Source organism: Citrus sinensis, chromosome 3, assembly GCF_022201045.2.
Source record: "Citrus sinensis cultivar Valencia sweet orange chromosome 3, DVS_A1.0, whole genome shotgun sequence".
Lineage (NCBI taxonomy): Eukaryota > Viridiplantae > Streptophyta > Magnoliopsida > Sapindales > Rutaceae > Citrus > Citrus sinensis.
In genome coordinates this window covers 12366163-12380131 of record NC_068558.1, presented here as the reverse complement: position 1 = coordinate 12380131, position 13969 = coordinate 12366163, and the positions used below count along the sequence as shown (strand labels likewise).

The 13969-nt window shown below is 36.2% G+C and overlaps 1 protein-coding gene and 1 long non-coding RNA gene across 3 annotated transcripts; one reads left to right on the top strand and one right to left on the bottom strand.

The window, feature by feature from the left end:
* The first annotated feature begins 7265 nt into the window (after positions 1–7265).
* LOC102610995 (uncharacterized) lies at positions 7266–9850 on the top strand. 2 transcript variants are annotated; one of them, XR_008052961.1, is made up of 3 exons: positions 7266–8157; positions 8461–8816; positions 9069–9850. It is a non-coding gene; the product is annotated as an uncharacterized LOC102610995 (long non-coding RNA). The 2 variants fall into 2 exon arrangements; XR_008052960.1 differs by having other exon boundaries at positions 9056–9850.
* LOC102610690 (probable RNA-dependent RNA polymerase 1) lies at positions 9019–13509 on the bottom strand. The gene is made up of 5 exons (XM_006477809.4): positions 13354–13509; positions 12680–13196; positions 10655–12477; positions 10324–10474; positions 9019–10087 (listed from the first exon to the last, which is right to left on the bottom strand). The coding sequence occupies exons 2-5, from the start codon at positions 13175–13177 to the stop codon at positions 9311–9313; spliced, it is 3249 nt and encodes a 1082-aa protein (XP_006477872.2). The 5' UTR covers positions 13178–13196; positions 13354–13509; the 3' UTR covers positions 9019–9310.
* Positions 13510–13969: the final 460 nt, after the last annotated feature.

Here is a 13969-nt window from a genome sequence, read left to right as displayed (position 1 = left end):
TTGTAGTGGTGGTTATTGTTTCGGGAGTGCGTTGTTTTGGGAGTAATTTGTGATTATATTGTTTTGGGTTGACTGGTGCTGCCCATCAAGGGAACCGTTGTCCAGCGACGGGCGCTAGAGCGCGCGCGCAAGCGACGGGCGCGAGCGCGCTTACTGTCACACTAAATTCATCCTGTCACACCAAATTATAGTGGGTTTAATTTTTTTTTCCGTGAAGTTAATTTCTTTTATTTTTGTTGTAAATGCAATGTAATAATGTTATAAATATTACACATACATGGTGAAATCAGAACCATCAGAAATCAAACTAGGCAGGATGTATTTTGCTTATGCCGATCACTTTCCAGGTCAAATTTCGAGCATGTGTAATTTATCTTCTGTCGTAAAAGCCATCAAGCAAAAATTAACAAAGCAGCAGTTGAATCTGTTCAATAAGGACATATTTGGACATTTCTTGGAGTGTCAAAGCTTTCCATTTAGTGGTATAATTTGGCACAATCTTTTACTTAGGCAAGTGGCCCATGAAGAAGACAGCCGAGAGGATCAGTTATGGTTACGGTTATGTCTCAGTTCATTACACCGCCCGCATCTAACAGTCCGCCGGTTAACGTCCTCACTAGCCGAGGGTATTCTGAGCTCTTTACGACGACCAGGTGGTGGTACCTCAACTGGTGGATATACTTGCATCTCTTGAATTTCATCTGGAACTTCCCAATCAGCCACGTTGCCAACCAGCTCCACTGGTTGTGCATAAGCCATCGCCAACAATTCTGTAGTGTAAAATTCTGAACAAAGGTTAATGAAATCCACTCAGACAATTAGACACGCCACAATTGCATGAGCGCATACAAGCTGATCAAGCTGAAACACTCTGTAGGAGCAAGTTTTCTTTTGCAGGTCAATCAAATCTTCCTTAATCCAACCACCTACAACTTGAAATCGATACAAAGACACTGGCCGAACTATTATTCTTTCAGCTATAGCTCTCCTCTCAGTGACTATTTCATCCGCCCATGTTGTTAGCCGAGTGCTCATTGATTCAACTACAATTTTTCTATCATAAAACCATTAGTGCAATGTTTTCCTAAAGTAATCAACAAGATGAGTAACAGGAAATTTTTACGGTTCCCTCATGAAAGAATTAACACTCTCCGCGATGTTGGTGGTAAGCATATTGTACCTCCTACGTTCAAACTGAGACCTTGCCCAATTACACGTACCGATATTATTTTCTAAGTAATCAGCCGCACCCGAGTGGATCATCCACAACCTTTTAAGTTGTCTTTTAAATTCCTCGTGGCCATATGCTTTTGCTGCATTAATAAAGGCAGGCTCAAATTCATCCCAAAGAGCTTTGGACATCCTAAACTTTGACTTAATGTTACCTTTCACATGGTGAAAACAAACGCCATGAGTTGCATTGTGAAATACTTTCATAACAGCTCTCCTTATGGCAGTGCATCGATCAGAGATAATTACCAACTCAGGTCTATCGCCAATCACTCCGTGTAACTTCATCATAAACCATTCCCAAGCATCATTGTTTTCTGAATCCATGACCCCAATGGATAACGGATACAATTGATTGTTACCATCAAGACATGTTGCTAAGAACATGCTTCCACAATATAGCCCATTTAGATTAGTACCATCTACAACAATGACAGGCCGAATGTACTGCATAAAACCCTTTATGGAAAATCCAAGTGCTACAAAGTAGTATAAGAAATTATCATCTCCATCCCGCTCAAGGTGAGTGACTGTACCCTCATTCGCTTTAGTCAGTACGTGAGAGTATTTAGGGAGCAAGTTGTATGACTCTGCAGGGTTGCCTCGAACTATTTCAAAACCAACTTCTCTGACCCGATATGCCTGCTAGTATGTTAACTAAACATTGTATTCCTGTTGCATATCTGTTCTTATATCATTCGGAGTATAAATCCTCTTGTCTTGAATATATTTATCTGTGATAATATGATCGACAACCCGACTCTTTACTTAATGACGTCCATCAACCAATACCTCATTATGACAAGTGTGTACATTGTCAATTCTCCGCACCACCCAAGGAACATTTTGCTCGTTCGAACTTCTAGTTGCTCGAATATGCCATTTACATGATTCCGAACAACAGTGAGCCTCGAAACGTGTCGTTGTAGACCGTGCAATCTTGAAATCAAACTTATCCCTAAATCCAACCTTGCGTAGTTGTAATATAACCTCGTTCTTCTCAGCAAATAGCTTACCCACACTGAAATCATCTGAGTCACAAATGCTAAGAAAGCTTGGAGCAACCATGTTCGAAGGTAAAATTGGAGCAAGACGTGTAAGGGGGTCAATCCTCCTTCTCGATAGAACCATTGAAAAAATAGATCCATTGCCTCTGTTACTCACAGAATATTGTCTTCACACTCATCCTCGTGCTGAAATGACGGAATATTCGAAGGACCAACTCCTTCATCATCACCAGCATTATTGAAATGAATGTCCTTCATACTATTATAATGTTCTGCACAAACATTATCCCCCTCTATCTCATCATGAAGTTCATCATTGTCCCGGAAATTATTGTTGTGATACGGAGAAATACCTCTTCTCCAACATCCTGTAACGTAAAGCCGTTGTCATCAATGTTGTCATAATTGTCGTGGATTGAAGCGTAATATTGTTGCAGCGACATTGTCCTTGGCAACACATCTTCTTCATTATCGAGGCCAGACATATTTGCTCTAAAAGAAGTTTCTGTTTCGACATGTGGCTCAATATCTTCGCTCGGAACTCGAGGTGATGTGGTAACGAATATAGGAATGCATCCAAAATTGGCTACATTGGATGCCATATGCAACACAACCCTCACCATTTCATCATCAAATATATCCATGGGCAGTGCACATATACGATATGTTACTAGACCTAAAAGTTGTCTTCATTGTGATATTATATTCATTAGGATTTATTTGTAACACCTCGTATACTCTTGCCAAAAACTGATCAAACAGATAATTTTTCCCAACCAAAAAAGCTCTATTTTTACCATTCACATACTCCATACGGCCATCCTCTAACGTCTCCCACCAACCATCATAACACAATTCAAGTACAATTGAATCAATTAAGCCTGAAATTATAAAAAATAAATAAATTATTTGCGCACTATCAAATTAATAGTCAATTGCAATGAACCTGCCTCTTGATGCGACAGGATGCATGTTGCACGCTTTTGATGCGACAGACTGCCCGTCGCACCAAAAGGCAGATTCACCCACGACTCGCAGCGACCAACCGCACTGAAACTCTCGCGCAAGTTCAAAAAATAACTCATACCACTAAGTGATGCCGATTAGTGTTGGATCTGAATGGATTATGATCGGATTTCACTTTTACTGTTCACCTTCGGCGTTTACCGTTGCCTTTTGCCGTCGCCGATGATGTTTCAAAAGTGCAAAGTTGCGTTTGGTTTGATGAAACGGAAGAAAGAAAGTTATTTTTGGTTTGTAAACAAGGGTAATTTAGGGAGAAAAGCGTGTATTTGACTAATGTTGATAGAAAAAAGCTTAGAGGGTTAATTGTGAAAATAGTAAAAGTTTTATGATTATTTTTATAAATTTCCCGATGGAAATCATGGTCCCTACCCCATTCTTGAATTAGAAGTAATTCTTGAACCTACTTTGTGCCAACAAATTTATATTTGGCAATAATTCGGAGATATTTCCAATAATTCCTGAATGGGATGGGTATTAAAAGGAAGACCCAATCCTCAATTTTTTAATATTTTATTTTTAAAAAATACTAATTATACTATTGTTAAAACTTTAAAAACATGATATTTTTACCGTTACTTGCATCTTTTATTGATTGATGTTCTTATGAACCAAACACTGAATATATAATTAATAGATTAGCGAACTTTTTTGAAATAAGAAGGAAAAAAATGAAGCAAAAATGCAAAAATTAAAGAAAAACAAAAATGGAAATAAAAGAATGAATAAGTAAAAAAGGACTATGAGAGAAAAAAAAACAAAGAAAGGAAATTAATTAGATTCAATATTAAAGTGATAATAATACATAAAAAAAAATACAAGGGTGAGGTGTGTGAGTGTGAGTATATCTTCTTTCAATGGATTTTGCATTTGCAAATATAAACAAGAATAAGAAGATGGACTTTGAGTGATCAAAAACAGGAAAAAAGAAAAAATAATCTTTCTTGTTTTTTCAAGATTCAAAGTTAGAACTTAAAAAACAAGTTAGAAGAAAGAGAGCTTTTTGTGTTCGCTATATAATTTTTAATTAATTAAAAAATATTTTGGGTTCAGCAACAAGATTCCCAAATCTAAACCTAAAATTTTGTTGGATATTGGGCACATCCCCAAAATAGCCCTGATTCATTTTTGAGGCTTTGTGGAGGTCTATATCTGACCCAAATTCATCAAGACCTGGGGGCCGTCTCAGAGAATTCTCCATACGAAATACAAATAGACAAACTATGTTCTTACTACACTTTGTTAGACTTCAACTGCTTCAATAGTATTTGAAAGAAAAAAGGAAAGAAAGGAAAATGCTTGAACAATGACTTGTTTTTGGAACAAAGGACAATTTTGTTAAACTGGTAGAATTTTATGGTAAGTAATTTCATAGTATTTTTTTTATTTGTTACAACTTATTTGTGATACTCTCTTCAAATACCGTTCTTTGACTAACCATTCGATTTTGAAGAACGAGAGAGGTAAGAAGTTAAAAAATCTAAGGATAAGATAAAGGAAACCATCCGCTAGCTTTTGATCTTGTGGCCTTATTTTAGCAACATACATTCATGGAACCATGATTTGTATAAAGTTGAATTTTATTTTTTGTAATAAGAAATAAGGCAGTTATCAGATTTCTGCAAACGTATCCTGCCGCTCATATGAAGAAAGAACAAAATTAAATCTCAAAACATGTTGGATGTTCTGCCAACCTCTCACTTTGCACATAGTGGAAAAAATGAGGTAAAAGTTCTCATTGGTGGGTTGGCTCAATACCTATGAGCAAACTTATTTAGGATAATCAATGATTTTTCGGTAACCCAAATCTAATCCACTGGAAAAGAGACTGGCAACCAAACTGGTTGGGCATGAGGGTGCAAAGTGGGCTAAACAAAGGAAGATTATCAGCCCACCATTCTACTAAGAGAAGCCCAAGGTTTTTTATTCACCTGTGCTTTACTAATGGAATATTAAATTCCGTAGTGCCATCGTTTTATTGCTTTTGTTGCAGTTTATGTTGCCTGTGTTTTGCCAAAGTTGTACTGAAATAATTAGCAGTTTATGTTGCCTGTGTTTTGCCAAAGTTGTACTGAAATAATTAGCAAGTGGGAGAATTTTGATGTCTGCTGAAGGATCATGCGAGTTGGATTTACGGCGGACATAGTTGGTTTGTATTGAGTTCTAGTTCAATCCATTTTAAACAAAAAAAGTTTAGATTCAATCCAGACGAATCTAAATATTTTTAACTCAATCCAAATCAACTTATTTGGATTTTGTTTGAATTTTACTATCAAAATATCTTTTGTTTAATAAATTTATTTATATCAAAATTATAATAATTATTAATTATTATACATATTAATCATTAAATAAATATTAAAATATGAGAAATATATAGTGGATAAACAAATTACACAAAATAAATTTTATAGTAACTTCAACTGCAAATCACATAATACTAGAAAAATAAAATAAAGTTTAATAAAGAAAATTTTTATTCTTAATAAATGAGAACATAAACTCTAACAATAAACTTATACAAATATGACATTAACAAGTAAATTGAAAGAAAGAAAATAAAAAAGTATTAACCCATTATAAACCAAAACTCTAACAATGTCCATGTCACTCAAAATAAGACAAGACAACACAATTTAAGTATTAAAACAATCCACCATAACCATTTCCATCAACAATACTTTCATTACGAGCTTCCATGGTCAATTGAGTTTGTTCCTTCACCAATAAATAAAATAACAAAAAAATTATAATGTTGAATAATTACAAAGACAAGAGTAAATTTGGAAAAGAACATGCTTCGTACCAAAATTATTATAATAACATCAATTGAAAATTATCGCCTTCGTTGTTACACTTAATCTAAACGCTACATTAAATAAAAAAATGAAAAATATCATCTGTCCACCCATTTTTTTTAATTTTTTCAAAAATACACAATTTTTTTTTCTGGAATCCACCTAAAGCTACATTTTGTTCCACTTTTCTACTTCCGTTTGGAATCTGTTAAGAAAACTAACGAAAACTTAAAAAAATGACCATTTTACCCCAAAACGAAAATTACAATTTCACCCTAAAAAAGTCAAAAATAATAAGATTTAATGATGAATATCATTATTGGTACGTTAATGAAGTATAAAAAAATCTTAACTATTAGATATTATAACTCAATGAATAATAAAACCCTACTTATCTTAAATTCAATTGATGGTTTGCGAGATTTGACTATTTTTAATACTACTGTTATAATTTAGCATTCTAATTACAGACATATTTTTAAAAAAAACCTTGCATTGATGGTTGTGGAATTAATTCCTTTAATCTGATTATTTTTGGCAATTTTTGGGGTGAAATTATAATTTTCATTTTGGGGGGTAAAATGGTCATTTTTTTAAATTTCCGTTAGTTTACTTAAAAGATTCCAAACGGAAGTGGAAAAGTGAAATAAAACGTAACTTTAAGTGGATTCTAGCAAAAAAAAAAAAGAATTGTGTATTTTTAAAAAAATTAAAAAAAATAGGTGGACAATATATATTTTTCCCTAAAAAAATAGTAAAAAAGACTAGTGAGGGACAAATATGTGAATACTTTTGCTTATTATGATGAATATTTTGAGTAATTGCCAAAGTTTCCAAGGAATAAGTATCATGACAACTTTGAGTTCTCATCCATCTAAAATTAATTGAAAAAAAAATCATATAACTTTGGGCCAATAACTTTAATGTTATAAGTAAAGATTTTGCTAAATAAAACAATTATAATTGAAATTATTTGAATTTGCATTTCATGCAAGAGAAATTATGGTTTTAGATGCCCAAAACGTAAGTTTAGAGCGAGAATTTGACATTACTAATTGATAAAGTACCTACTAAGTTCTTGAGGATGAAGTAATCTAATAATGGTATTGTATAATCTAAAAGTAAGAACAAAACGAACATACGAACATTTAAATCGAATTATGACATTTAAATTTATATCGAGAACAAGCAAAAAAAAAAGGGAAAAAAATATTAATTTAGCAGGATCACATAAATAATTTCATCACTTGTTGCCTTCTCAATTCTCACTTTCTAATTAATTAATCTTAAAAGAAAAATCATATAGCTCAACAAATCTAAGACCAGAATCAAAACCTTTTAAAAAGAACAAATATTGCGATTGAATCACCAAGCAAACACCTCCAAGTAACTAAATCCACTAATTCCAGGCATACCCATTTGACAAATGACTCAAAACAATCAAATAAAAAAAAAAGGATATTCATACAAATTAAGCTCTACCCATTAAACACAAAAATACACCAGAACCTAATAAATTGATCCATCAGTCCCTTCTAAAGCTAAAAGTCTTACGAGACCACTGCAACAGTAACCAAAGAAAAACAAAAAATTGAAACTTTTGCAGCAGAAACAGAACCTCACCTTAGATCAACAAAATGGTTGTAATCGAGCTTGGGGGCTCGCAAGATTCTGCAATTTCAGCTGAGGACAACAAACGAACAAACGCTGTTTGGGAAGTTCTTTGTCATGGTTTTAGATCTAAGTTAGTTTCCATCGACGATTGGCGCTGTCGAGAGAGAAGAGAGGCTACTGATGTCGACAATCGGCACAGCCACTGCGGTAACGTCGAGTTTTTGGTCTGGATTTTGAGTGAATTTTTAAATGGGTTAGCCAAACCCAAACCATACTTCTACTATTTGCCCAACGCAAACCATTTAATTTAGCTTGGGCATCCAGTTGGATGTATGGCCTTATCATGTAAATTCGACAAGTGATGTGATTTCTCGAACGGCTTTTCGGAGCAACTATGAAGAAGGAATAAGGATTTTCCTACTCCGAACAGAACTATCTGACCTCCCCTAGCAAGCTTTACAGTCGGTTTACATTCCAGGATGGAGGTGCAAGAACTAATCTCTAGTTAATTTGAAAACATACATATCCCAAGTTATTTACTAACTCATTAATCATAAAGTTGAAATTTACGTGTACCAATAATAAGTAATAGTCTCCTATTTCCTTCGTCTTTCTTATTTTTATTTTTATAAATGCTTTTAGACGTTTGCACATTATAATGTGCAATTTACATTATTATTGTTGTTAAGAGGTGAATTTGCAGATTTTATAAAGTGCGGACTTTTCCACTTAAGAACGACGGTTTCTTATTGATCTCTTTTTAGTAAAGTTTTGCTGCTTGTATACAGGTATGTCCCTACTAAACGAAATAGGAGAATGAAGGATCTTGACGAGGAAATTCGAGCTCACGGAAATCATTAGGAAAAGAGAGGTAGCAATGAAAATTGGAGAAGCTGCAAAAGATGGCTTATCACGGAAATCATGGAATCAAATTTTAAAGAAATTAAAGAACATCAAAACAACAAACTTAAAAGGATGAGTGTAACTTTGCTGGACAAGAGACAACTTCAGTTTTGCCTTTTGGGACAATGGTTTTGCTGAGCAAGCATCAAGACTGGCAAGCACGTGGAAGAGAAGAGGTTTTGCAAGTCTTTGGTGATAAGAAACCTGACTTCGATGGATTAGATCACCTCAAAATTGTAAGGTATGTATAACTCTAGGATTTCATTTTGATCGATATTTTCATCACACAATTAATCTTAAAATTCACATGAATTAAAATAATAAATGTATCTGTTAGGATAATAATTTAAATATTATTTAGATACCACATCCTATAATACTTTTAATATCTATGGATATCCCAAATCATAATATGCTTTCTCCACGCTTCTGTGAATTGCATGTAATCACACAACAAACCATATATTTATTTTATTACAGAAACTGAAAATAGGTTTCAAATTCAAGTATTGATCACAACACACTCGCATCCCACAACAACAACAACGACAGCAACAATGGCAGCAGCAACAGCAACAACAGCAAGAAGGTAAAGAAGCTGTCACACAAGCTGTTTATTTAAAAATATATGCACACACTTAACTATTTTAATCTCAAATCGCTCCACCAGCCAAGAGCACAACCCATGTCTGGAATGGCAGTCCCTAGTGATGAAAATTTTCAAGGCCCTGGCCTTTAGCTTCTCTGCTTTCCCCTTTTGATCTCAATCAGCTTGTCATGGATGCACCACGGGAAGCTGAGAAAATGGGTTCGATTCATTCCTTCTTCTTTATACCGACCCCAGTAACTTGGATGGTAAGCCACATGGTACCAAGCTGAAGCTTTGGCGTAGACATCTTCATGGCTAGAGTCTGACTCATTCTTCTTGTTGAACCAGGCCCTGGCTTCTTTTTTCAAGGACTTTACAGCAAAAATGATTGCTTCCAAGTCTCTTTTCTTATCGAAGGACTTCGCCATTTCCATGATGCACCCACTCAGTATTTCAGCCTCAGTTTTGATCCCATAATAATCCATCAAGTTCCCCAACCTGTTATCATACTCAGTTTTGTACTTGAAAGCATCGGTGATGTAGTCCTCAAAGCCATCAACTTCCATATCAGTATCATAAGACTGCATTGCCACTTCCTTAGTGAAGGATTTTATTGTGGCTGTTGGTGGTGCAATGTCTTTTACCGCTCGATAAAGCTTCCCAATGACACGCTGTGATTCATAGCAGGTTTTGTCTTGCTTCTCCATAAAGTCTGGATATATCTCGACACGTAGTCCACTGGGTATTGTGGCTGCTACTCCAGTTTTGGAGAAGTCCACAGCAATGGTGGATAGCTTTGCAAGCTCAAGGCATTGGTTGCTCCTCGCCTTGTCAGGTTCTAAATCTGCATGCACGACGTGGGCATTGCAGATTACGCCCAAGCTGTCATTGACTATGTAGTCGGCAAAGTATTCCTCCACATCCTGGAGGATAGAAGAAAATATGTTAAGCGGCAAAGAAAAAGATCACAACAGATTATAGAGTGAAAAACAAATGATGAGAAATTTTTCAGGATGAGATGATATCCTGCAATGCCTTTGGCTTGAAGAAATTAGAAACGACAGAGTGCAATGACAAAAGAAACTAAGCAAATAGAAGAATTTATTCATGCATATGAATGAAATAAATCTTAAAACATTACTAAAAGATTGAGCAATACCTCGATTGTCACATCGCGAGCCAAAACCTTTTCTGGAGCAGGAGTATAACCCATGGGAGGAAACTGAAGTGGAGGAATAAGTTCGTGGTCCCAGCAGACAAAGTAGACGTCACCGTCCAGGTCACTTCCCGAGCATTCATTTGTATGGGGTCTAACAAATAATGCAACCATTGTCAGTTTACACAGGTATATATCTGAGCATTTATCAAAACAGAACAAGTCGTAAAAAAATGTTCCAATAGAATCTATTGAAACTTTCATTAAGAATAATCTATTATGAATCATACCATAAGTCATTCTTGGGGAAAACCAGAAAAAAAAAAAAGCTTACCTTTTTCCTTTTGCCGGGAAAACAACACAATCCACCATGTGATGCAAAGCAGGTACGTCCACAGCCCTTAGCACACGCATGTCTCCTGGGTGTAGACATGGATTTTTAGCAACAACCACCTTTCCCTCCACAACACTAAGTTCTCCTGACCGATTGTTGCAGGAATTATCCAAAAACTCTCTTCTTCTAGAGGCAGAACATTGAACAAATACCTGACCATATTCTAATGTGCCTGTTTCATCAAGACATCCCATCATTGCTCGTCCATTCTGGATAAATATCCTTGTTCTGGTTCTCAGCTCCAGCAGATTTGATGCGCGGAATGTGTGTAGCATCATTGACAGAAACGGTTCTACATCAGGCTTATAACCACACATAAGCATTTCTTTCAAAACATTTGTGTTCTCCCCTGATGACATCAGTTCCAGTGCCTCATGTGCCTTCAAAGGATCTGTTAAAATGGCATCTAATTGCGCGACGCCCTCTCTCTGCTTCTTTTCAAAAACACGATCTCTAATGCCAAGAGTAGACAAAAGGGTTATCAACTGGCGATTAAGGAAACAGGGCTGATACTTGCTATTTGCCAAAATGTCTAGACTTGTGCTTTCTGATTTGTACTTGAGCATACTCTTCCTCAATGATAACTTTGTTGATGAAGTTGGATCAACTGCTACAACACCTTTGTACCCACCATATCGAATCTGAAATGCAGATGGAGTATAAATCGTGAAACCACAATTTTTAGCCACAATTTCGGCTAATTCGGCAGATATTTTCCCTATACCATCCGAGAAACAATATGTAATCCCATCGTCCTCCACCTCTACATCAGGAATGATTTCAATATCACTACTGTCAACATGCAGTGCCTCTCTAGATGAGCTGAAAGACTGACCAAGTCTAGCAGCATACTTTGCAACATTCTTTATGTCGCGAAAATCACCCATTCTCTCTCTGATAGATGCTGCGGTAAGCTCAGGCCTGGATGCAAACATCCACAAAGAATTATCTTTCACTTGACTATTTGAAAATGCCAGAGTTTCAAACTTCTTATCTCCAATGACTATCCCATTTCTTAGAGTTGAGAGTACTCTTTCATAAATTCTTGTATGCCTTTCTTCATTGGTGGAAGATGTCACAGGAGACAAAACTGTTGAGTACAACTTATCCAAGTCCTCATCAACAAAAGAAAGGCGAAGAAAGTTGTCAATTTCATCTGGATAACTTCGTACCACACGATTTGATAGACTAATCTCCGGACCAGAGAAATAAACTTTAGATGGGGTTACCAAAACCTTGTTTACATAAATCAGCCCATCATCCAAGGCAACAGCAGGGGATGTAAGAAATCGCCTAGATAAGACATACTTCCTATATTGCTCTTCAAGCCAGCTTACAGGCTCATAGCAGCATTCTCTAAGGTGAAATAGCGTCTCCAAAGCATGTTCTATGTATTCCATCCTGATTCTACTCGGATCCACCAAGCGAAAGAATTTTGCATCAAGTGCAGGCCCTGGAATGCAGCCATGTTGAACTAGAGAATTGATTTTGAACAAGATTTTGAATTGCAGTTTAATGCCATGAGGTGGACTGATCATCGGGACAAGATCAGTATTGCAAGAGAATGCAGAGCCTGGTACTAGAGTGAACTGCACTGGACTTTCTTTGTAGTAGAAGAAATCTTTCAGAGTTTTCGGAATATGAGCCCCTCTGGGAAGTTCCAAACACATAGCAGATGATTGTCCAATGCTTGAAGATGGAGTAAAATCAACTTCACGAATCCAGTGGACATCTTTCTCATAAATCTTAGGAGCACCATGCAACTGGCAACAGAAAAAAAAGAAAACAAGCTTTTAGCTTATGACATTTGAAAGATGTAAGCTGATCGATCATACATCACGGTATTGAAGTTATAGCTTTCTTGTAAGTGATCAATTTGCAAAAAGCTGCATTTCTTGGTACATGACATGAAGTGATTCTTAAAAAAAAAAATCAGATTAATAATTTGTAATAAAGAATACAAACCTGAATGACAAGATACTTATCAGAGTGACGACTGGAACGGTGAAGCACAATCTGCCAAATGCTTTCATAGGAGAGCTCAAGCTTATAATCTACAGATGCACAAGACAGAAAGAACATGAATTTTCTGAGGTCCGAACACAGTTTCACAGAAACGTTTTCCTGCGACCAGAGCACAGAAAACTTGTCCTCGGAAATTTGGCATCCAAAATTCAACTTCAGATCATCATCCAACTTGGAATACGGGCTCCTTCTCTTTGCATCGGAAGCTTTTAGATAAGAATTCCCGTACCACAGACGACGCTCAGCAGCCAACCCCTTGATTAGTTCTGCAGCTTCCACAGTTGTGAACTCAACTACAGCATGTGCTCTTGAACCTTCATTTTGTCCAACTTCTACATAAGAAACAGTTCCTTCACCGGTATGTACCTCCAGAAATTCCTTCACAGCTTCGGAAGACGCAAGTGAAGCAAATCCAAACAAACTGATCGTCTTAGCCATTTCGTCTAAACAATTTCAACTACAGTCTCAATTGTACAGTATTGAAGGTTAGCAACTCTTACAATGCCAAACTTATGCAATCAATTAACAATAAAAGGCAACACATGCTCCTACAGAAATATATAACTAGGACGGAAAGCAAGTTCTACACCAAATAATATAAGCAAATAACTTACTAGAAAAGAGTGATTACTCAGAGAAGCTTGCAGCAAGAGATGCCAATAAACACTAACTAGCTTTGTGAGAAACAAATGGTGGTCAAGGAAGGTGTATATAGATAGAAGAGCTCGTCAATGCCTTCTTCTTGGTCTTCACTTTTCAATACTAGGAAACTTCTTGCATAAGCAGACTTGGCTATGACCTTTGGGCCCCATTGATCGTGTAGCTGCTTAAATTAGCACCCAAACTCCCAAGTGACTGACACGTCTCGACATCTCATTGGCTGACATGAGTTTTCTCCCATGAAATAGTTAGTTTTAACTCAACACATAGGGTCACGCGGAGTTAGAAAATGCCATGTTGTGTCCCTTGTTGAATTAGCTGATGAAGCTGAATCTCATGCTACACACGTTGGAGTGCCAGCTGGAATCAAGCCAGCTGTAAACCTAGTAGCTAGCCTAGAAGTTAGAATGAAAGATACACGTGAAGAGCTGAAGAATCCCAGGTGGCAAAACTGTTATGAAGAGATTCCCATGCAGTTAGATGCAGCTGGAATTAGTTGATAGTTTAGCTATTGTTAATTGTGTATTTGTTATTTTGTTAGTTAGATTGCTTAGCCATGATTGGTGTGAT

Coding starts and splice junctions, on each gene's coding strand:
- LOC102610690 (XM_006477809.4), bottom strand. CDS start 13,177: ATGGCTAAGACGATCAGTTTGTTTGGATTTGCTTCACTTGCGTCTTCC. Junction 12,478..12,679: donor ATAAGTATCTTGTCATTCAG/GTTTGTATTCTT, acceptor TTCTGTTGCCAG/TTGCATGGTGCTCCTAAGAT. Junction 10,475..10,654: donor TTCCCGGCAAAAGGAAAAAG/GTAAGCTTTTTT, acceptor ATTATTTGTTAG/ACCCCATACAAATGAATGCT.